The sequence below is a fragment of the Nerophis lumbriciformis genome, linkage group LG28, assembly GCF_033978685.3.
Source record: "Nerophis lumbriciformis linkage group LG28, RoL_Nlum_v2.1, whole genome shotgun sequence".
Taxonomy (NCBI): Eukaryota; Metazoa; Chordata; class Actinopteri; order Syngnathiformes; family Syngnathidae; genus Nerophis; species Nerophis lumbriciformis.
Genome location: NC_084575.2, coordinates 4,176,404 through 4,201,197, shown reverse-complemented (window position 1 = coordinate 4,201,197; position 24,794 = coordinate 4,176,404). Strand labels below are relative to the sequence as shown.

Below are 24,794 nucleotides of genomic sequence, written 5' to 3'. Positions count from 1 at the left end.
AAACATAATATGAAATTATTTGAGACGCAAGCTTTTTTTTACATGACTTGCATCTTTTTAATTGGGATAGAATTGCTCTTTTTGATCATGTTGAACTGGCTTGGAAATATTTTCACGGAAACTTCTTGAGTATAGTGAACAAACATGCCCCTTTTAGAAAATGTAGGGTTAAAGGACGTGACAATCAGTGGTTTACATCGGACCTGTCAGATGTATTGCATGAGCGTAATGCTGCTTGGGCCAGGGCACGCAAGTCAGGGTTAGAAGCAGATTGGTTGAATTTTAGACAATTAAGAAATCAATTTACCTCTCTCCTTCGGAAAGTCAAATCAGAATTGTATTTCTCCACAACAACTGAAAACATCAAACACCCAAAGAACTTTTGGAAAATCATCAAATCTTTGTCCGCCTGCTGTAATTCAGTCAATCTCCCACCTAGTATACTTGTTGATGGTGTCACAGTAAGTGACAGAAGAGAAATGGGTAGTCATTACAATAATCATTTTATTTCCTCTGGTTTTCTCTATAATTCTGACAACTCTACTGAAGTTCCGCTAACTCCGGAAAGAACCGTTGAAAATACCCAGGTTTTTAACTTTACGCTCTTTACCACAACAGAGGTCATGAGGGCTCTAAAACAAGGGTGCCCATTACGTCGATCGCGAGCTACCGGTCGATCTCGGAGGGTGTGTCAGTCGATCGCCAGCCAGGCATTAAAAAAATAGTCCTAAAAATGAGCGATAATAAATCTTCACTATGTTGTCACTTTCGTCACTTGATTGACATTCACGGCACCCGAGGGTCTTCTGAGATGACGCTGGCTGCTGCTAGCACATTACTAAGAAAAAATTACCGACAGGAAGGCGAGAAACACTTTTTATTTCAACAGACTCTGGCGCCGTACCTGTCGTCAAAACTCCAAAGACCGACTGCACAGTTGCACAATAAAAGCGCTGCTTCATCCTGCCTGCGCTACCAAAATAAGAGTCTCAGAAAGCTGGCGTAAACAAGCTAGCAAGCTACGGAGTTTGCCGCCAATGTATTTCTTGTAAAGTGTATACAAAGGAGTACGGAAGCTGGACAAATAAGATGCCAAAAACCAACCACTTTCATGTGGTATTGGACAGAAAGGAGGACTTTTTTTCTCCTCCATTTGAAAATGCGGACGTTATCAGCACCACTATCTGATTCCTATCAATGCAAGTCATCACAATCAGGTAATACACCAACTTATATTCTTGTCTTCATGAAAGAAAGGAATCTATATGTGTTAAACATGCTTGTATTATCATTAAACACCTTTAACTTGTTAACAATATTAACTATATGTGTTAAACATGTTTGTATTATCTTTAAACACCTTTAACTTCTTAACATTATTAACTATATGTGATAAACATGCTTGCATTATCTTTAAACACCTTTAACTTGTTAACTATATTAACTATATGTATTAAACATTCTTGTATTATCATTAAACACCTTTAATGTATTAACAATATTAACTACATGTGTTAAACATGCTTGCATTATCATCAAACACCTTTCACTTGTTAACAAAAACATATATTTCATAAATAAGTAAATATAAATGATATATATGAATGAGGTAGATCCCCACGACTTGATCAATTGAAAAGTAGCTCGCCTGCAGAAAAAGTGTGGGCACCCCTGCTCTAAAACAACTTAAACCTAGAAAGCCAGCTGGCTCAGATAAGTTGGAGTCGCTTTTCCAAAAGTTGGCAGGTGAAATTATAGCTGGACCACTGACTCACATTTTTAACCTTACTCTAATTTCAAATGAAATCCCCTTGGATTGGAAATCTGCCCTTGTAATCCCCCTATTAAAAGGAGGTGACCCTAGTAATCTAAATGATTACAGACCGATCTCTAAACTCTCTGTTCTGGAAAAAGTGATTGAATCCCTTATCAGTGAACAGATAAAATACTTTTTGGGCACCAACTTTATTCTGTTACCATTTCAGTCAGGTTTTGGCAGAAATAACAGTACTGTTACTGCTGCTATGAAGTTTATAAATGATGTAACTGAAGCTCTTGACAAGAAGCAGTGCTGTCTGTCCCTCTTTATTGACTTTTCAAAGGCATGTTATACTGTTGATCATGTCATTTTAATCAAACGTCTTTCAGCTATTGGTTTTTCTCAGCAAGCAGTTGGATGGTTTGCAAATGACCTCAAGCAGAACTCAGGCTGTTCAGATAGAAGGTTCCTTCTCGGACGTAATGCAAGTGGAAAAGGGTGTCCCTCAAGGTTCTGTGTTGGGCCCATTATTAATTAATAATTAATAATCTTGGACAGAATATTCTGAACTCAACTTTCCATTCCTACACTGATGATACTGTCATATACTGCACAGCACCCACTCCTGCTGAGGCCTTTAAATATCTACAACAAGCATTTGACAGAGTACAAGAACAACTTTGCTATCTTCAACTGATTTTAAATGCAGAGAAAACAAAGTGTATGTTCTTTACCACGTCAAAAACTGTAAGATCAGCACTGTGTGAGAACATTTGAACAAGAAATGGGAAACAAATTGTGTTAGTATCTGCTTTTAAATATTTAGGATTTTAATTGATGACCACTTGAGTTTTAAGGAGCACATTCAGTATGTTGTAAAAAAAAAACTGAAACTTTTACTGAGATTTTATAATAGAAACAAGTCTTGCTTTTCTTTTACTGTGAAACAGAAATTGGTGTAAACAACCTTTTTACCTGTTATTGACTATGGAGATGTGTTGTACATGAATGCTACTGCTGGTTGTCTCCATAAGCTGGATAGTGTGTACCACGGGGCACTGAGATTCATCACCAACCTACTCACCATTGTGTGTTATACTCAATGGTTAACTTACTCACCATTTTGTGTTATACTCAATGGTTAACTTACTCACCATTGTGTGTTATACTCAATGGTTAACTGGACATCTTTATGTGCTCGACGCCTCAATCATTGGTACGTGTTCATCTACAAAACCATTCTGGGTATCACCCCATCTTATCTGTCTTGTCTTTTAACAAAGAAACAAGGAAGTCACAATCTTCTTTCAATGAATGTTCTGCAATTTGCCGTCCCCAAAGTAAGAACTGAACTGGGCAAGAAAGCATTTAGGTTTTCAGCAGTGAAGGCTTGGAATAACCTACAATCCAATATTCAACTTCAAACCCTTGTTACATTGAATGAGTTTAAAGCTTCTGTGAAAGGATTGCAGTCTACCTTGTCTATATGCACATGTGTTATGTCAGCAAGTTTTAATGTTGTACATTTGATGTTTTATGTGTTGTTTACTGTTTTTAATGTAACCTTGCTGCTGACCTCTTGGCCAGGTCTCCCTTGGAAAAGAGATCTTTGATCTCAATGGGATTTTTACCAGGTTAAATAAAGACAAAAAACAAACAAACAAAAAAAACAGCTGTTTATGTGAAGTCTTAAAGAAATCAACTATGTGTGCAGTGCAAGGTGAAATGCAGTTATGTCATCTTCTTGTCAATAACACACACATCACACTTTTGCGTGTGGTTGCTTCCTTATTTGTCATTATTCAAAGCTGATTTTAATGTGTAGCAGCGGCAGCTGAACTCAATGTGACAACGTGTCATAGTTACGTCAGTCAGCTGGAATTAAAAATACCAATAGTTGCGTCATTAGTCCAGAATCTTCACGGTCCTCATGGACGTCATGATTAGGAACCAGCACTAAAAAAATGGTACTTGGTATACATCCCTAATCTTCACCACTAAACCTTTGAAATATGCTGACATATGTGCTGCTAAAGATAAATAAACAGTAGCCATATTGAATGTTTGCCTTCATTTGACCACGCGAGGTAAGGAGGACGGCCTCTAGGTGACATGGTTACACCCCAGCAATTACACTGTTGATGATTGATGAGCATTCATTTTTAAATGGTGGTGTTAAAAAGCAAGTATATCTCCATCTTTAGTCATAAATGTGGCCCCCGGATGAACATGTGTCACAAACATTGTATTAGATGATATGTGGATGTTGTGCTTACTTGGTCTGTGATGAAGCTGTGAGGACTCAGGTGCTTTGTATTCATGCTCTTCAGTCTTCACAGAGACAACAGTCAGTGGAAACTTGCTGACATCATCCTCCTCCTGCCCTACAACACACTCTCCCTCCTCTTCCTCTTTCATGTGTGAGGGCTGTGGATCCTCTGAAGTGAAACTGTCCCCCTGCAGATGAGGGAGACATTCTTCTTGGTGTCCAATCAGCTGATGGATGTCTACAGGACACAAACAAAACACATTTTAACTCCTACATGCTAAATATTAAATCATACATGAAATATAGGGCTGTGGCTATTGAAAATGTTATTAATCAAGTGTTGTACTGGAAATGTTTTCGATTAATCGAGTAACTGGATAAAATAGTGTTGCTTGGTTAAAGACAAATTTAAGAGACTTTAAGACATTTCACTTAATAATGAACGGCCAATTGGTTTGAGATGGTATAAGATCAAGATGTCATCTTTAGATCAGGCTTTGTTTTTTCCACAATCACTGCCACATTAAAAAGTTAAAGTACCATCGATTGTCACACACACACTCGGTGTGGCCAGATTGTTCTCTGCATTTGAACCATCACCCTTGATCACCCCCTGGAAGGTGAGTGGAGCAGTGAGCAGCAGCAGTGGCCGCGCCCGGGAATCATTTTTATGGTGATTTAACCCCCAATTCCAACCCTTGATGCTGAGTGCCATTTTTATAGTCTTTGGTATGACTCAGTCGGGGTTTGAACTCACAACCTACCCATCTCAGGACGGACACTCTAACCACTAGGCCACTGAGTAGGTGGATGTAGCAGGTGTTGTAGTAGGTTAATAATATGAAGGAAATAACAGGTCAGTATAGCTTTTACACACATAAATAACTTGTTAAACCTGCCAGCTAGCAGGCTAGGTTTACAGCATCAGTTACCATGGTAACTGACTCTGACTTTGTCTTACCTTTCTTATTTATATACTCAGGAGTTTGCACTTAACCTGCTCTCTGGAATATTCCCCCGGTGACTGTGTGAGTTTTGTGTAAACATGTTGATACACTTTGTTACAAACTGAGAGGAACATCAACCTCTCATAAATATTGTGTGTCTGAACATCCTCACATGACAATTCATCTTCCTATAGACAATCTATTGAAGAAAAGTGTTCATAATAAATATAAAGTTAGTAAAGATGTGAGAGTAAGAAGTAAACAAACCTGTTGTGTGTAACACAACTTGATGTTTTTCATGTTGTCGCTCCTTCTCCTCTTTTGTTGGACAAAGTTCCTCCTCGTACTCTGCTATGGTTCTTTCGCACATTTTCACACAATCACAACACTTTACACTCACACTTGATCTCTGCTTAGCGATGTGTTTTCATCTCTCTTTGTTAGCAGCTAACAAGCTAAGCTAACTAGCAAGCTAAGCTAGCTGGAGAAGCATCAAAGTGCGCTCAGACTAATATACAAACAGTTATTATGACTCTATTTAATAGAGTGTAATAAAGGACATATATGTGTACATGGACGCACAGATTAAGAACACTGAACTGTGACGACTGCAATAACGTCTTCACCGTCAGACGCCATCTTGCTTTATCCTCGCCCTGTTTGCTTCGCGCGCAGTCTTGTCAGATCTCGCGAGAGAAACAAGTAACCAGCTCTTTTCCAGATCTCGCGAGAGAAACAAGTACAAACAAGCTCTTTTCTAGATCTCGCGAGAGAAGGAAGTAACCAGCTCTTTTCCAGATCTCGCGAGAGAAACAAGTAACCAGCTCTTTCCCCCCCACCCCCGGTACAACTATTTCAACATTCTGAAAATAAAAATAAACTTTTACATTTTCAAAACAAAGACATACAACTTATTTTGGTAAATAAACAGTAGCTTATATGACCCCTTTAAATCATAAGTTGCCTGACGAGTCGTGGCTCCTCAGCTTCATGCAGGACGGAGTGGTAGGAGGCGTGGGCGAGGTTGACTGACTGCAAAAGACCACACCATTATTTTTAAATCAATCTAAATATTGCTCTAGTTGGGTTTTGTGTTTTAAATCCTGTTGTAAAGGTTTGTACTTTCAACTGTAGTTGTAAATATTTAGTGGAATTGTATTATGATAACCGAATATATTCCCTTATTTTGGAATAGTTGCAATTAAAGCAATACATGAATCACAACAGCTGTAGTCTCAGCACTTTGTAGCGCCCTCTGGCGTGAGTGTAAAAGCTTACAGCACCTGGTATTCAACACTACTTTATGCGTAGGGACCGTCAATAAATAACCATTACCTTGAAAAATGTATTCATCTACATCAAAACACTGACTCATCTATCCATCCATCCATCCATTTTCTACCGCTTATTCCCAAATAATTAGTCATACCTCCTTATTGTGCATGCCCATTATTTCATAATTTTAACAATATATCCATGTTTAATATAAAACAATAAGGATATTTTCCCAATAGTCTCCATGTCATGCAACTCAGTAACCTAATTCCACTTATTAGTCATGCTAACCTTTTAGTGTAACGCACACACTTTTATTTCAAAATAGGGTTTTATTAAAAAAATTTTTTTTAAAAAGATACGTTTTTTAATAAAAATCATGTGCATGATAAATATTATACGGATAATTATCAACATTTTTATTAGCTCCAAATGAGAGTCAAGTTGGTTTTATGTTGGATAGTCGTAGTTGTTGCGGGAGCTAAAAATGAAACCATGGTTTTCAATATTACAAATTTATATAAAATCCAATTAAACTTACTTTTTAAAACAAAAAGGTGTGAAACACATTAGAGAAAACACTTCAAATATCAAGTGAATTTGGGATTTTAGGTCATATGACCAGGAATCTATTGAAAAGAAACATTTGTTTTTAATATCAAAATGTTTTTGATCCTATTTTAAAATAAAACAGTGGAATTTGGTTACTACGTTGCATGATGACCTGGAGACTTTTAAAACAAATAATTATTGTTTACATTAAAAAATATTTAAATTATAAAATCAGGAACGATATTAAAAATGTATGACTATTTATTTGACCTCCTTTTAGATGAATCAGTGTTTTGATGTAGCAGATATACATCTTCGAAGACAATAGTAATTTATTGACGGTCCCTAAGCATAAAGTAGTGTTGAGAGCGGCACCTCTCCTGCAATCTCCCCGCAGCATGAGAGAGCAGTGTGGGCACAGTGAGGGGGAGCTTCCGCTGGAGCTCCGGAGGCAAATATCCACCGTGAAAGCAACTTGACCGCCGTAGCAAAGGAAGACAATCACACAGCCAGAAAAAGCACATTAGTGTACGCATGCGCGCCAGGCTCTTAGATAAATAACAATTGTCTCCCCTCCCCTCTGTAAGAGTTCCATTTAAAAATGTTGGTTTTACCTCGTCTTTCGGCTTACGGCCATACTACCCTGAACACGCCCGATCTCGTCCGATCTCGGAAGCTAAGCAGGGTCGGGCCTGGTTAGTACTTGGATGGGAGACCGCCTGGGAATACCAGGTGCTGTAAGCTTTTACACTCACGCCAGAGGGCGCTGTTTCTCACTTCTTGCAAAAAAACCAAAACAATGGTTTTTATTTCACATTCAGTTTTACAAAAACACATGTCATTTTATAAATTCACCAGTCACGGATAGTCCGTCAATATGTTCAACACCAGTTTGGCTGTTACTGCAATATAACAATATATCATAATTGATACACAATATGAGAATGTGTGCTGTATAAATGAATGAATGAATTACTCAATTTAATTAGAACACAACAGGAGCAGTAAATATGCAGGGATTACCTAAACTGGTGTGTTGTGTTAATTTAGCAATATTAAAGGTGTCGATCATATGTATAGCCTTTTGACTTGACAGAACTTGCTACTTTCCCCAAAACCCAAAGATTAAAAAGTTATTCAGGAGCGCTCCGTATCTTTCATTGTGTACGTCTCTGTCTGTCAGTGCAACATCCAATCAAATTACATCCACGTTATTTTCGTCCCACAGCATTCATCCAATCAAATTGCAGGACAACCAACAAAGAAGAGCTCTCAAACAACGCGTCAGTGAGGAAAAATGATGCCAAATATAGTTTTGTTCGGGTATTAAAACTACGACTTGGTCACAAAAAACGAATTGCAGTATGCAAAACATGCGGTTCGAAGATTACAGACGGAGACGCAACAACTTCCAACTTTGTTCGACATTTGAAGTTGCACAAAGAAGGGTAAGTTTTGAATGTAAGCTAACGTTTATTGGCTAAGTAACGTGACTTGTATTTCCTGTGTAGTTAAATGAGTGAGGCTGTAAACTCACTGCTAACGTTATAACCATAGACATCTTATAAGTAGACGCAGCATCGAGCGCTACTGCCTACTGGCGCTGACGAGACGCAGGGCCGCCATCTTGGAGTGGTGATCCGCTCCACTCAGTGCAATTCATTTGGCAGGAGCAATGAACTGTCAGCGCATTTAATTCATCTTACCTCACTGAATACCACTGATTTTCACCCCCTTTTTGTCATACGTGTAGCTATGATAAAGGACACATGTTTATTATTCATAGTTTGCTTAACAGTAATAGAATATTATTATATGCTATAAGTGAGCAGACCTCCCAGATCAAAACTGGGAATATAATCCCAGAGAAGGGTCAGCTATTTTGAAGTTGAAGAAACAATATGATGAAGTTATATATACATGCTACATAAACAATGTATGAATACATTAGATATCTATATATCTTATAGACTGTATCTCTGTTGCTGCAGCAGCACAGAGTTTATTCTGTCTTGACACTTTGTATTGATATTTTCTATTACATTCTTCCCTTAAATGATCATGTTTACAGTCATTGTTTTATATGTATTTTTTATGCATGTCGCTTTGGATAAAAGCGTCTGCCAAATACTTCAACATAAACATATATAAACACCTGAAAGTCTTTATATCAGCTAAAACCACCAATCTGTTTCACTGGATTCAGAATAAAACCAACTTCTGTCTTACCCAACAATGTTAGTATTTGAATATTGTTACTTGAAGGCTTATTCCTGGTTACAATTATACTGTTAAGAATTGTCTTATACTTTGCCTAAAAAGAGAATGCATCATAATCAGTGGCGGCTGGTGAATTCTGTTTTAAGTGGGGCTGAAAGTTTGTAAACCAAACCCCTGTAGGGGCGTCATCCTCCCCCAGAAGATTTCTTTGTGATTTTTCACATACAAATATTGAAGATCTTTGCTCCTTCTCAACTCTGTGGTAATATTATTTTCATAAAATAAAACCAATTATACGTTAATGTTAAATCTTACTTGTGAAAAGTAATCCCCCGATTCCTATTTTCAACAGTCCGTTCATTTGAGCAGGAAAACGCTGAACACCATCTTTGTTTTCTACCTGTCAACTGTCAGTTTAGGCTGCTCGCCGGCTCCTCATCACCACTTCAAGATGACCGCCCAATTTCTCGCGTTCCAGCAGCCAATGCTGGGTCTACTTATAAGATGTCTATGGGGGCGAGAGCTCGTTTTACTCGTTTCTCTCGCGAGATCTGACAAGACTGCGCGCGAAGCAAACAGGGCGAGGATAAAGCAAGATGGCGTCTGACGGTGAAGACGTTATTGCAGTCGTCACAGTTCAGTGTTCTTAATCTGTGCGTCCATGTACACATATATGTCCTTTATTACACTCTATTAAATAGAGTCATAATAACTGTTTGTATATTAGTCTGAGCGCACTTTGATGCTTCTCGAGCTAGCGTAGCTTGCTAGTTAGCTTAGCTTGTTAGCTGCTAACAAAGAGAGATGAAAACACATCGCTAAGCAGAGATCAAGTGTGAGTGTAAAGTGTTGTGATTGTGTGAAAATGTGCGAAAGAACCATAGCAGAGTACGAGGAGGAACTTTGTCCAACAAAAGAGGAGAAGGAGCGACAACATGAAAAACATCAAGTTGTGTTACACACAACAGGTTTGTTTACTTCTTACTCTCACATCTTTACTAACTTTATATTTATTATTAACACTTTTCTTCAATAGATTGTCTATAGGAAAATGAATTGTCAGGTGAGGATGATTGTTTTATGTTGTTCATAAAAACGAGACAGTTTCAGACACACAACATTTATGAGAGGTTGATGTTCCTCTCAGTTTGTAACAAAGTGTATCAACATGTTTGCACAAAACTAAGACAAAGTCAGAGTCAGTTACCATGGTAACTGACGCTGTAAACCTAGCCTGCTAGCTGGCAGGTTTGACAAGTTATTTATGTGTGTAAAAGCTATACTGACCTGTTATTTCCTTCATATTGGTGCAGCCATTAACCTACTACAACACCTGCTACATCCACCTACTCAGTGGCCTAGTGGTTACAGTGTCCGCCCTGAGATCGATAGGTTGAGAGTTCAAACCCCGACCCAGTCATACCAAAGACTATAAAAATGGAACCCATTGCCTCCTTGCTTGGCACTCAGCATCAAGAGTTGGAATTGGGGGTTAAATCACCGTAAAAAATGATTCCCGGGCGCGGCCACCGCTGCTGCTCACTGCTCCCCTCACCTCCCAGGGGGTGATCAAGGTTAATGGGTCAAATGCAGAGAACAATCTGGCCACACCTAGTGTGTGCGACAATCATTGGTACTTTAACTTTTTAATGTGGCAGTGATTGTGGAAAAAACAAAGCCTGATCTAAAGATGACATCTTGATCTCATACCATCTCAAACCAATTGACCGTTCATTATTAAGTGAAATGTCTTAAAGTCGCTTAAATTTGTCTTCAACCAAGCAACACTAAGTTTTATCCAGTTACTCAATTAATCGAAAACATTTCCAGTAGAACAGTTGATTAATAACATTTTCAATAGCCACAGCCCACAGCCCTATACCTGGGGCGGTATAGCTCGGTTGGTAGAGTGGCCGTGCCAGCAACTTGAGGGTTCCAGGTTCGATCCCCGCTTCTGCAAACCTAGTCACTGCCGTTGTGTCCTTGGGCAAGACACTGTACCCACCTGCTCCCAGTGCCACCCACACTGGTATAAATGTAACTTAGATATTGGGTTTCACATTGTAAAGCGCTTTGAGTCACTAGAGAAAAGCGCTATATAAATATAATTCACTTCACCTATATTTCATGTACGATTTAATATTTAGCTTGTAGGAGTCAAAATGTGTTTTGTTTGTGTCCTGTAGACATCCATCAGCTGATTGGACACCAAGAAGAATGTCTCCCTCATCTGCAGGAGGACAGTTTCACTTTAGAGGATCCACAGCCCCCCTATTATAAAAAGGAAGAGGAGGGAGTGTGTCCTGTAGGGCAGGAGGAGGATGATGTCAGCAAGTTTCCACTGACTGTTGTCTCTGTGAAGACTGAAGAGCATGAAGACAAAGCACCTGAGTCCTCACAGCTTCATCACAGTCCAAGTAAGCACAACATCCACATATCATCTAATACAATGTTTGTGACACATGTTCATCCGGGGGCCACATTTATGACTAAAGATGGAGATATACTTGCTTTTTAACATGTCCATTTAAAAATGAATGCTCATCAATCATCAACAGTGTAATTGCTGGGGTGTAACCATGTGACCTAGAGGCCGTCCTCCTTACCTCACGTGGTCAAATGAAGGCAAATATTCAATATGGCTACTGTTTATTTACCTTTAGCAGCACATATGTCAGCATATTTCAAAGGTTTAGTGGTGAAGATAAAGGCCTACTGAAATACGATTTTCTTATTTAAACGGGGATAGCAGGTCCATTCTATGTGTCATACTTGATCATTTCGCGATATTGCCATATTTTTGCTGAAAGGATTTAGTAGAGAACATCGATGATAAAGTTCGCAACTTTTGGTCACTGATAAAAAAGCCTTGCCTGTACCGGAAGTAGCAGACAAGTAGTGTGACGTCACAGGTTGTGGAGCTCCTCACATCTGCACATTGTTTACAATCATGGCCACCAGCAGCGAGAGCGATTCGGACCGAGAAAGCGACGATTTCGCCATTAATTTGAGCGAGGATTAAAGATTCGTGAATGAGGAAAGTGAGAGTGAAGGACTAGAGGGCAGTGGGAGCGATTCAGATAGGGAAGATGCTGTGAGAGGCGGGTGGGACCTGATATTCAGCTGGGAATGACTAAAACAGTAAATAAACACAAGACATATATATACTCTATTAGCCACAACACAACCAGGCTTATATTTAATATGCCACAAATTAATCCCGTATAACAAACACCTCACCCCTCCCGTCCATATAACCCGCCAATACAACTCAAACACCTGCACAACACACTCAATCCCACAGCCCAAAGTACCGTTGACCTCCGCAAAGTTCATACAGCACATATATATCCCCAAAGTCCCCAAAGTTACTTACGTGACATGCACATAGCGGCACGCACCTACGGGCAAGCGATCAAATGTTTGGAAGCCGCAGCTGCATGCGTACTCACGGTACCACGTCTGCGCATCCAACTCAAAGTCCTCCTGGTAAGAGTCTCTGTTGTCCCAGTTCTCCACAGGCCAATGGTAAAGCTTGACTGTCATCTTCCGGGAATGTAAACAATGAAACACCGGCTGTTATCCGGCACACCAGTCAAGGGGTGCATTCTACGGCGGGGGTGCATTATCCGGCACAACACCTGCCGCAATACACCGCTTCCCACCTACAGCTCTCTTCTTTGCTGTCTCCTTTGTTCATTGAACAAATTGCAAAAGATTCACCAACCCAGATGTCCAGAATACTGTGGAATTTTGCGATGAAAACAGACGACTTAATAGCTGGCCACCATGCTGTCCCAAAATGTCCTCTACAATCCGTGACGTCACACGCAGGCGTCATCATACTGAGACGTTTTCAGCAGGATATTTCGCGCAAAATTTAAAATTGCACTTTAGTAAGCTAACCCGGCCGTATTGGCATGTGTTGCAATGTTAAGATTTCATCATTAAAAGATAAACTATCAGACTGCGTGGTCGGTAGTAGTGGGTTTCAGTAGGCCTTAAGATAAGAGGTGTATACCATGTATCATTTTTTTTTAGTACTGGTTCCTAATTATGTCGTCCATGAGGACCGTGAAGATTCTGGACTAACGACACAAATATTTGTATTTTTAATTCTAGCTGACTGACGTAACTACAGTATGACACATTGTCACATTGAGTTCAGCTGCCGCTGCGACACATTAAAATCAGCTTTGAATAATGACAAATAAGGAAGCAACAACACGCAAAAGTGTGATGTGTGTGTTATTGACAAGAAGATGACATAACTGCATTTCACCTTGCACTGCACACATAGTTGACTTCTTTAAGACTTCAAATAAACAGCTGTTTTCTTTCTTTCTTTTTTTCTTCTTTATTTAACCAGGTAAAAATCCCATAGAGTTCAAATATCTATTTTCCAAGGGAGACCTGACCAAGAGGGCAGCAGCAAGGTTACATTAAAAACAGTAAACAACACATAAAACATGACATTTACAACATTAAAACTTGCTGACATAACACATGTGCATACAGACAAGGTAGACTGCAATCCTTTCACAGAAGCTTTAAACTCATTCAATGAAACAAGGGTTTGAAGTTGAATATTGGATTGTAGGTTATTCCAAGCCTTCGCTGCTGAAAACTTAAATGCTTTCTTGCCCAATTCAGTTCTTACTTTGGGGACGACAAATTGCAGAACATTCATTGAACGAAGATTGTGACGTCCTTGTTTCTTTGTTAAAAGACAAGACAGATAAGATGGGGTGATACCCAGAATGGTTTTGTAGATGAACACATACCAATGATTGAGGCGTCGAGCACATAAAGATGTCCAGTTAACCATTGAGTATAACACACAATGATGAGTAAGTTAACCATTGAGTATAACACACAATGGTGAGGAAGTTAATCATTGAGTATAACACACAATGTTGAGTAAGTTAACCATTGAGTATAACACACAATGGTGAGTAAGTTAACCATTAAGTATAACACACAATGGTGAGTAAGTTAACCATTGAGTATAACACACAATGGTGAGTAAGTTAACCATTGAGTATAACACACAATGGTGAGTATGTTAACCATTGAGTATAACACACAATGGTGAGTAAGTTAACCATTAAGTATAACACACAATGGTGAGTAATGGTGAGTAAGTTAACCATTGAGTATAACACACAATGGTGAGTAAGTAAACCATTAAGTATAACACACAATGGTGAGTAAGTTAACCATTGAGTATAACACACAATGGTGAGTAAGTTAACCATTGAGTATAACACACAATGGTGAGTAAGTTGGTGATGAATCTCAGTGCCCCGTGGTACATACTATCCAGCTTGTGGAGACAACCAGCAGTAGCATTCATATACAACACATCTCCATAGTCAATAACAGGTAAAAAGGTTGTTTCCACCAATTTCTGTTTCACAGTAAAAGAAAAGCAAGACTTGTTTCTATAATAAAATCCCAGTAAAAGTTAGTTGTTTTTTTACAACATACTGAATGTGCTCCTTAAAACTCAAGTGGTCATCAATTAAAAATCCTAAATACTTAAAAGAAGATACTAACAAAATTTGTTGCCCATTTCTTGTTCAAATGTTCTCACACAGTGCTGATCTTACAGTTTTTGATGTGGTAAAGAACATACACTTTGTTTTCTCTGCATTTAAAAGCAGTTGAAGATAGCAAAGTTGTTCTTGTACTCTGTCAAATGCATGTTGTAGATATTTAAAGGCCTCAGCAGGAGTGGGTGCTGTGCAGTATATGACAGTATCATCAGCATAGGAATGGAAAGTTGAGTTCGGAATATTCTGTCCAAGATTATTAATTATTAATTAATAATGGGCCCAACACAGAACCTTGAGGGACACCCTTTTTCACTTGCAGTATGTCCGAGAAGGAACCTTCTATCTGAACAGCCTGCGTTCTACTTGTGAGGTCATTTGCAAACCCTCCAACTGCTTGCTGAGAAAAACCAATAGCTGAAAGACGTTTGAATAAAATGACATGATCAACAGTATCAAATGCCTTTGAAAAGTCAATAAAGAGGGACAGACAGCACTGCTTCTTGTCAAGAGCTTCAGTTACATCATTTATAAACTTCATAGCAGCAGTAACAGTACTGTGATTTCTGCCAAAACCTGACTGAAATGGTGACAGAATAAAGTTGGTGTCCAAAAAGTATTTTATCTGTTCACTGATAAGGGATTCAAGCACTTTTGCCAGAACAAAGAGTTTAGAGATCGGTCTGTAATCATTTAGATTACTAGGGTCACCTCCTTTTAATAGGCGGATTAGCAGCATTACGCTCATGCAATACATCTGACAGGTCCGATGTAAACCACTGATTGTCACGTCCTTTAACCCTACATTTTCTAAAAGGAGCATGTTTGTTCACTATACTCAAGAAGTTTTCGTGAAAATATTTCCAAGCCAGTTCAACATTATCAAAAAGAGCAATTCTATCCCAATTAAAAAGATGCAAGTCATGTAAAAAAGCTTGCGTGTCAAATAATTTCATACTACGTTTTTCAAGAAGACGAGGCTTGCTTTTAGGAATCCTTGTGTCTCGCACTACTGCAATCACACAATGATCACTCACATCATTAGGGAAAACACCAGATGCAACACATTTAAAGGGCATATTTGTTAGAATTAAGTCAATGAGTGTAGCTTTTTGAGGGCATTTAGGATTAGGTCTTGTAGCAGAGTTAATTAATTGTGTTAAATTTAGAGATTCACACTGTGCTTTCAAAGAGTCAGACACAGATGTGAGCCAGTCCCAGTTTAAATCACTATTTCCTTGTATTTCAGTTGAGACAGAAGCATTACAAGATTAGATAGGGAATTAGTAGGGGCAGATGGAGGCCTATAACACCCCACTACCATAATGTGGTGATTTCTAGCTAATTCGATTTCAAGTGCTAACAGTTCAAGTTCTTTACTTACTGATTCAAAGAGCACTAATTTAACATCAAACCTCTGCTTAATATATATGGCCACTCCACCACCTTTTCTTTGTCGGTCAGTACGATAGACATTATAGCGATGAATGTAAATATCTGTATCAAGCACAGATTGTTTAAGCCAAGTTTCAGATAAGACTACAATATCAGCATTTGTTGAGTTTATCCAGATCTTTATCATATCCAGTTTAGGGAGTAAACTCCGAACATTGATATGAATAATCCCAAGACCAGATCTAGTTTTAAAATCCGCAGGTGTAAAACATTGTGTAGGTGTATCAGGGCCTGGATTAGTCTCAACATTTCCTGAGAGCAATAACAATAATATAACTAAACATTTGCGTTTAAAGTTACCATCTTTTGAGTCGGTCTTTAATCTGTGAAAGTAAGTGCTCACAATAGGGGAGGATGCAGTAATGTTGACGTGATCTCTCAAAACAAGGAAGCAATAAGAATACATGAACTCTACCATAGTATGCAGCCATTTTGTTTTGTCCAAAGTCACAGAAATCTTCAACTGAGATAAGGCCAAGATTATTTTGTAGCTGCCACTATGATGAATTGTCAAATTATCAAATATGTCAAACTGTGCATCTTGAAGTAGCATAGCTCGTGAGTGGGGGTGACCAGACCTATTTGGGACACCAGTAAAACCACACAAAAGTATAAAACACAATATAATAATATGTGACATAGTGAGAGGAGAAGTTCCACTCGTTTTACCACTTTTGAAGATGTTAGCAGACAGGGCTAAAGGCTAGCAACCAAGGCCGACGGGTGGAAGCCTGTAGACGAAGCCAATGGTTGGAGGCAAACAGCTGGTCGATGGAAGGCTAGTAAACAGGTCGATGGTGGAAGGCTGGTAGGCAGGTCGATGGTGGAAGGCTAGCAGGCAGGTCGACGGTGGAAGGCTCGCAGGCAGGTCGATGGTGGAAGGCTGGTAGACAGGCCGATGGTGGAAGGCTAGCAGGCAGGCTGATGGTGGAAGGCTAGAAGAAAGGACGATGGTGGAAGGCTGGTAGGCAGGTTGATGGTGGAAGGCTAGCATGCAGGTCGATGGTGGAAGGCTAGCAGGCAGGTCGACGGTGGAAGGCTCGCAGGCAGGTCGATGGTGGAAGGCTGGTAGACAGGCCGATGGTGGAAGGCTAGCAGGCAGGCTGATGGTGGAAGGCTAGAAGAAAGGACGATGGTGGAAGGCTGGTAGGCAGGTTGATGGTGGAAGGCTAGCATGCAGGTCGATGGTGGAAGGCTAGCAGGCAGGTCGATGGTGGAAGGCTAGTCGGCAGGTCGATGGCGGAAGGCTAGCAGGCAGGTCGATGGTGGAAGGCTAGCAGGTAGGTCGATGGTGGAAGGCTAGTAGGCAGGTCGATGGTGGAAGGCTAGCAGGCAGGTCGATGGTGGAAGGCTAGCAGGCAGGTCGATGGTGGAAGGCTAGCAGGCAGGTTGATGGTGGAAGGCTAGCAGGCAGGTCGATGGTGGAAAGCTAGCAGGCAGGTCGATGGTGGAAGGCTAGTAGGCAGGTCGATGGTGGAAGACTAGTAGGCAGGTCGATGGTGGAAGACTAGTGGCGCGGTTGGTAGATTGGCCGTGCCTGAGGGTTCCTGGTTCAATCCCCACCTTCTACCAACCTAGTCACGTTTGTTGTGTCCTTGAGCAGGACATTTCACCCTTGCTCCTGATGGGCCGTGGTAAATGCCTTGCATGGCAGATGAAGTCTGGGCTTCCCTGCTTAGGCTGCTGCCCCCGCGACCCGACCTCGGATAAGCGGAAGAAGATGGATGGATGGATGGATGGGCAGATCCCGCCATCAGTGTGTGAATGAGTGAATGAGACGGGATGAGTTTGGTAAGTACAAAAATGAGTCGAAATTTTTGAATGAAAGAAACTGCTGTTCTAAATGTGTCCTCTAGATGTTGCAATAGCAATTCTTTGTATCTTTTTAGATGATGCTACATATGTAAAACACAACTAAAACACATGATGTTAGCGCACCAGTCGGGGAAAATGAGCAAACTACATCAATAACATCCTGTAATTTGATTTTGATATTATTTATTTATCTTGATCGATTGAAAATGAACACCAATGAGTTGACTGATGAACACTATCACATAATTGATTCTGAAAGTGTAAAAAAGGACAACTAAAGATAGAATACTATTGTATGTAAAAAAAAACAACATGATTTGTACATTTTCAGAATGTGTTTGTTCTATTTTTAAACAAAGAAAACAATCTGCAGTTGTCTTTATTTTTACGTTATCTTGCCGTAATTTTACCAGTCCGGCCAACTTGGAGTAGATCTTCCTCCATGTGGCCCCCCATCTAAAATGAGTTTAAACACCCTTGGCCGAGTTCTTCCTGCGAAAAGCAGAAATGAAAAAAAAATCTAATTAGGAAACGGAATAGATCCCTAAAGATTTGTTGAGTAATATCAAGGATTGTCCGTCGGTGGCGTTCCCAGACATGTGGAACTATCTTGAGTTCCAGACGTCATTCTACACCACAAATTATTGTTAAGTTTAGAGATAAAGTTTAGGTGTCATAGACCGTATACAGAAAAAAATATTTACACACTTTATATCAGTGAGTATAATGTTAAGAATGCCTCAATCAATGCTGCCTTGTACTTATAAAAAAAACTTGCTCCTCATCAAATTTCCAAGTCTGTTTTTGTACTTACTTTTGAATTAATTTTAGTGGCTGGGACAAAAGGAAGTATTTCCCGTGTTTTTATTGGTTGTTTTGCTACACTCTTTTAACACAACACACGAAAGAACACAAATAATGTCATTGTGTTAACAGTATCAGTCCAAAACTATTTATATTCTCTCTTTATCTTATTGACTTATTTACCCAACAGACGTTCAACAGCCCCTTCACATTAAAGACGAAGAGGATGATCCACAGCCCACCTACATTAAAGAGGAAGAGGAGGATCCACAGCCCACCTACATTAAAGAGGAAGAGGAGGATCCACAGCCCACCCACATGAAAGAGGAAGAGGAGGGAGAGTGTGTTGTAGGGCAGGAGGAGGATGATGTCAGCAAGTTTCCACTGACTGTTGTCTCTGTGAAGACTGAAGAGCATGAAGACAAAGCACCTGAGTCCTCACAGCTTCATCACAGTCCAAGTAAGCACATATCATTTTATTCTCAGGGCATTCAATCCATCACAACTGGACTGTTCACTTAGTCTTAGAAGACTCATCCAAGTAGGCTTCATCACTTCATGCTCATACACTTCAAGTCTTAAATCTAATCATTGGAATTTAGAGGGGAACTGCACTTTTTGGGGGGAATTTTTCTATCGTTCACAATCATTATAAAAGACATGACGATGGATATATTTAAAGAATAAATACAATCACATTCTAACTAGGGCTGGGCGATATGGCCTTTTATTAATATGTGGATATGTTTAGGCCATGTCGCGATACACCATATATATGTGGATATGTTTAGGCCACGTCACGATACACCATGTATATGTGGATATGTTTAGGCCATGTCATGGTATACCATATATATGTGGATATGTTTAGGCCATGTCATGATACACCATATATATGTCGATATGTTTAGGCCATGTCACGATACACCATATATATGTGGACATTTTGCCTTAGCCTTGAATGAACACTTGATGCATATAATGACAGCAGTATGATGATTCTATGTGTCTACATTAAAACATTCTTCTTCATACTGCATTAATATATGCTACTTTTAAACTTTCAGGAAACCACAACTAAGTCAATTTAGCAAAAGTTTATTTATTAAACAGTTATTAAGCAGTGGTACAAACATTCATGTAATTTCCAAACAGAAAGTTCAAGATTGTCAGAGACATTTTAAAACAAGCTATTAGTGCACTTTTGTGCATGCTGTCACTAAGATGACATATCATAACAACACTAAATTAAAGTGCACTTTTTGTACAGAACGCCACTACAATTGTTTAAAACAAATAAAGTGCACTTTTGTGCATGATGTCACACAAGATATTTCAATAAGTGTCAAATAAAAATGAGCTGCATAGAAGGAAATCAAATAGTGTATGTCCTTCACTATGTGGTAGGTTCCTGCGGACGTTTTCTCCTTCTGTTGTTGACTATTTGTTTCATACGGTGTTGATCTGGAAATGGTTGCTTGGATAGTTTGTGGGTGTGGCACCGACCGAGATGTTGACATGCGGAGTTTCAAGCACTCCTCATTCTCTAGCGGGTGACATTTCAAATGATGCTACATATTAGCAGTGCTGCTACTTTTTGTAGCAACGCTTTTGCCGCATACTTGACATACAGTATTACGGTTGTCTGTTCAACATCTTCCCGCTTGAAGCCAAACCACCGCCAGACGATGGACCCCCTGCTGTTTTTCTTGGGAATTAATTATTCCTTCATTTGTTACCAGATTGACACCTTCTTTCTCTTGTATTACCACTAGCACCACAGCTAACGTTACCATGCCGCTACCTGTCTGCTCCATGAGAGCGTATGACGTTGCACACGTGACAGTATGTGACGTATGTAAGAAGGTGCGCTTGTTTTATGTCTCTGTGAGAAGGAGAGACAAGAAAGAGTGAGAAGAGCCTGTAGTGTAATGCCTGCAGCTAAAAGCAACTGTGTGAGAACGTATACTCCAATATCACCATATAGTCATTTTCTATATCGCACAGAGACAAACCCACGATATATCCAGTATATTCCATACATCACCCAGCCCTAATTCTAACTCATAAATGTAAATAAAAGTCCACTTGCAATGGAGCCAATGGGAGGTCCTCTATAACCATCCAAAATACACCAACAATACTTGAATGTCCACCAAGTGTTAGTTGAGTTGAGTTGAGTTGAGTTGAGTTGAGTTGACTTTGAGTTTATTTGGAACATGCAAGCACACAACATGATACATCACACATGCATGCATACAATATGATACATCACACATGCATGCATACAACATGATACATCACACATGCATGCATACAACATGATACATCACACATGCATGCATACAACATGATAAATCACACATGCATGCATACAACATGATACATCACACATGCATGCATACAACATGATACATCACACATGAATGCATACAACATGATACATCACACATGCATGCATACAACATGATGCATCACACATGCATGCATACAACATGATGCATCACACATGCATGCATTCAACATGATGCATCACACATGCATGCATACAACATGATGCATCACACATGCATGCATACAACATGATACATCACAAATGAATGCATACAACATGATACATCGCACATGCATGCATACTACATGATACATCACACATGCATGCATTCAACGTGATGCATCACACATGTATGCTTACAACATGATACATCACACGTGCACGCATACAACATGATACATCACACATGCATGCATACAACATGATACATCACACGTGCACGCATACAACATGATACATCACACATGCATGCATACAACATGATACATCACACATGCATTTATACAACATGATACATCACACATGCATGCATACAACATGATACATCACACATGTGTGCATACAACATGATACATCACACATGCGTGCATACAACATGATACATCACACATGCATGCATACAACATGATACATCACACATGCATGCATACAACATGATACATCACACGTGCATGCATACAACATGATACATCACACATGCATTTATACAACATGATACATCACACAGGCATGCATGCAACATGAGTCATCACACATGCATGCATACAACATGATACATCACACATGCATGCATACAACATGATACATCACACATGCATGCATACAACATGATACATCACACATGCATGTATACAACATGATACATCACAATTTCCAGTTTGTCTTTTCAACATGTTGGAAAAGGAGTAGGAAGAATCAGAGCTTATTTAATCCTACCCCTTTTCTTTTACATAACAGTTGCTAACACTTTAGTTAACTTCCTGTTCTCAATGTATTCACAATATACTCCATAAGTAATCACAATAAAAATAAATAAATAATAATGAGTGAAGTAAGTTATATTTCATATGGTGAGATGAGTAAGATGATGTAGAAAATGAATGATGGATGAAATAAATTGAGAATGTTTATCTTCTTCTTTGTACTTTGTAAACACTTTAAGTGTGAAGAGTTTCTTGAAGTGGATCATATTAGTACATTGTTTGATTGCTTTGCTTCATCCATTCCATCATTTAATTCCACATACTGATATACTGAAGGTCTTAAGTGTTGTACGTGCATACAAATGTTTTAAATGACATGTTTCTCTAAGATTATATTTCTCCTCTTTTGTTGAGAAGAATTGTTGTACATTCTTGGCTAGCAGGTTATAGTTTGCTTTGTGTATCATTTTAGCTGTTTGCTAATTCACTATGTGGTGGAATTTCAGTATTTTTGATTCAATAAATAAAGTGTTTGTATGTTGTCTATATCCAACATGATGTATTATTATAACTGATCTTTTTTGTAACACAGTTAATGAATGAAGTGTACTTTTGTAGTTATTTCCCATATTTCTACACAATAAGTCAGATATGTAACACTAGTGAGCAGTAGAGAATATGAAGTCATTTTTGGTCTGGAACATGTTTTGCTTTATTCATTATTGACGTGTTTCTTGCTACTTTATGTTGTATATTTTTTACATGAGATTTCCAGTTCAATTTATCATCAATTATTATACCTAGACATTTTGAATCATTAAAACGTTCAACTATTTGGTTCATATTGTCATTTTTTGTATTTCCATGTAGAAAGTACTGGGGGTAATCTTTCTTAGCAGCATTTTTAATGATGCTATTTAGGATGCCCCATGTTGCTCTCATGTTGTTTCTGTTCTTCTTTAATAATTGTCTGTAGTATTCCTTCTTACATGTTCCTAGTATACCAATTACATTCTTTTTATGTTTATTATACTTATTTTCTGCCTCTATAGATGTCTGTGTTATTAATATTCCATATAATGTCTTTTTTTTGTGACAAGCATTTTTCAGTCCTTTTGTCATCCATGGTTGGTTGTTTTTCTTTTGCTTCTTACTAACTTCTTTCCATGGACAACATAAACATTGATATTATACATGTGGGCCAATATATATATATATATATATTTTTTTTTTTTTTTTTTTTTTTTTGACGTGGCAAGCTACTTTTGCAGTGTAGCTTGTAGTGTAGCGTGCTACAATTCTCTGAGGATAGCTTAGCTCCATTTAATTGAGAGTAACTTGTAGCTTAGCTTACTACATTGTCCAGGTAGCTTGCCCATCACTGTCTATTTGGCCTAGCTCACATGTCAATAGTTTGAATACTGCAAACTTCAATACAGTAACACCTCATTTGTTCTGCAGACGTCCAGCGGGTGTCAGCGGGGAGTCATGAAGAGGAGTGGCACACCAGTGTGGGACAGAAGGAGCTACAGGCCCCCTCCCACATTAAAGAGGAGCAGCTTCATGATGAAGATGAAGCTCAGTCCTTACAGCTTCATCACAGTCAAAGTGAGGAGAACAGAGGGGCGGAGCTTGTAAGTCAACACATCACAGAAGCTGATGGAGAGCATTGTGAAGATATCAAGTCAGAACCAGACAGCATCTTTGCTCCACTGTCAGACATGGACCACATGATGTCACACTCTTCTGATCACAGTGACCACATCCAAAAACCTTTGGAGAGTAAAAATGAGTCTAAAGGTGATACGAGACATCACACTAACAACAAACACTTTGACTGCTCTGAATGTGGGAAATCATTTAGATGGAAGAGTCATTTTACAGAACACTTGAGAATACATACTGGAGAGAAACCTTTTACTTGCTCTGTTTGTAAGAAGAATTTCTTCAGAAAGGAAAAACTGATCAGACACATAAGAACACACACTGGAGAGAAACCTTTTACTTGCTCTGTTTGTAAGAAGAGTTTCTCCACAAAGCATTACATGACCAGACACATGAGAACACATCTTGGAGAGAAACCTTTTACTTGCTCCGTTTGTAAGAAGAGTTTCTCCAGAAAGCATCACATGACCAGACACATGAGAACACACACTGGAGAGAAACATTTTGCTTGCTCAGCTTGTGCTAAAAGATTCAACACTAAGACTGAAATGATATTACACATGAGAACACACACAGGTGAGAAACCCTTTACTTGCTCTGTTTGTAAGAAGAGTTTCTCCAGAAAGGAACACATGACCACACACATGAGAACACACACTGGAGAGAAACCTTTTGCTTGCTCAGCTTGTGCTAAAATATTCAACACTAAGAATGAAATTATATTACACATGCGAACACACACAGGTGGTAAACCCTTTACTTGCTCTGTTTGTAAGAAGAGTTTCTCCAGAAAGCAAATGATGACCATACACATGAGAACACACACTGGAGAGAAACCTTTTACTTGCTCTGTTTGTAAGAAGAGTTTCTCCACAAATACAAACTTGACCACACACATGAGAACACACACTGGAGAGAAACCTTTTACTTGCTCTGTTTGTAAGAAGAGTTTCTCCAGAAAGCAAATCATGACCAAGCACATGAGAACACACACTGGAGAGAAACCTTTTGCTTGCTCAGCTTGTGCTAAAAGATTCAACACTAAGAATGGCATGATATTACACATGAGAACAAACACTGGAGAGAAACCTTTTACTTGCTCAGTGTTAGTATAATTATGTATATATTATCACACTAACTTTAGTATCCTTAAAGTCTGTTGCTTTAGTTATTAGTTATTGTGCTTAAGTTAGACTTTTCTATTCGTGCAAGGACAAACA

The 24,794-nt window shown here is 39.0% G+C and overlaps 3 protein-coding genes and 1 non-coding gene across 4 annotated transcripts in view; 3 read left to right on the top strand and 1 right to left on the bottom strand.

Moving 5' to 3' along the window:
* Positions 1-24,794, top strand: part of LOC140680121 (uncharacterized) — a 1,112,395-nt gene that overhangs the window by 249,756 nt on the left and 837,845 nt on the right. The window lies entirely within an intron of this gene.
* LOC133570506 (uncharacterized) overlaps positions 1-24,794 on the bottom strand; it is a 335,786-nt gene that overhangs the window by 5,276 nt on the left and 305,716 nt on the right. The window lies entirely within an intron of this gene.
* On the top strand, positions 7,428-7,546 carry LOC133571327 (5S ribosomal RNA). Its single transcript, XR_009810418.1, has one exon. It is a non-coding gene; the product is annotated as a 5S ribosomal RNA (ribosomal RNA).
* Positions 9,609-19,449, top strand: LOC133570626 (uncharacterized). The gene is made up of 3 exons (XM_061923316.2): positions 9,609-9,990; positions 11,209-11,439; positions 18,842-19,449. The coding sequence occupies exons 1-3, from the start codon at positions 9,888-9,890 to the stop codon at positions 19,171-19,173; spliced, it is 666 nt and encodes a 221-aa protein (XP_061779300.1). The 5' UTR covers positions 9,609-9,887; the 3' UTR covers positions 19,174-19,449.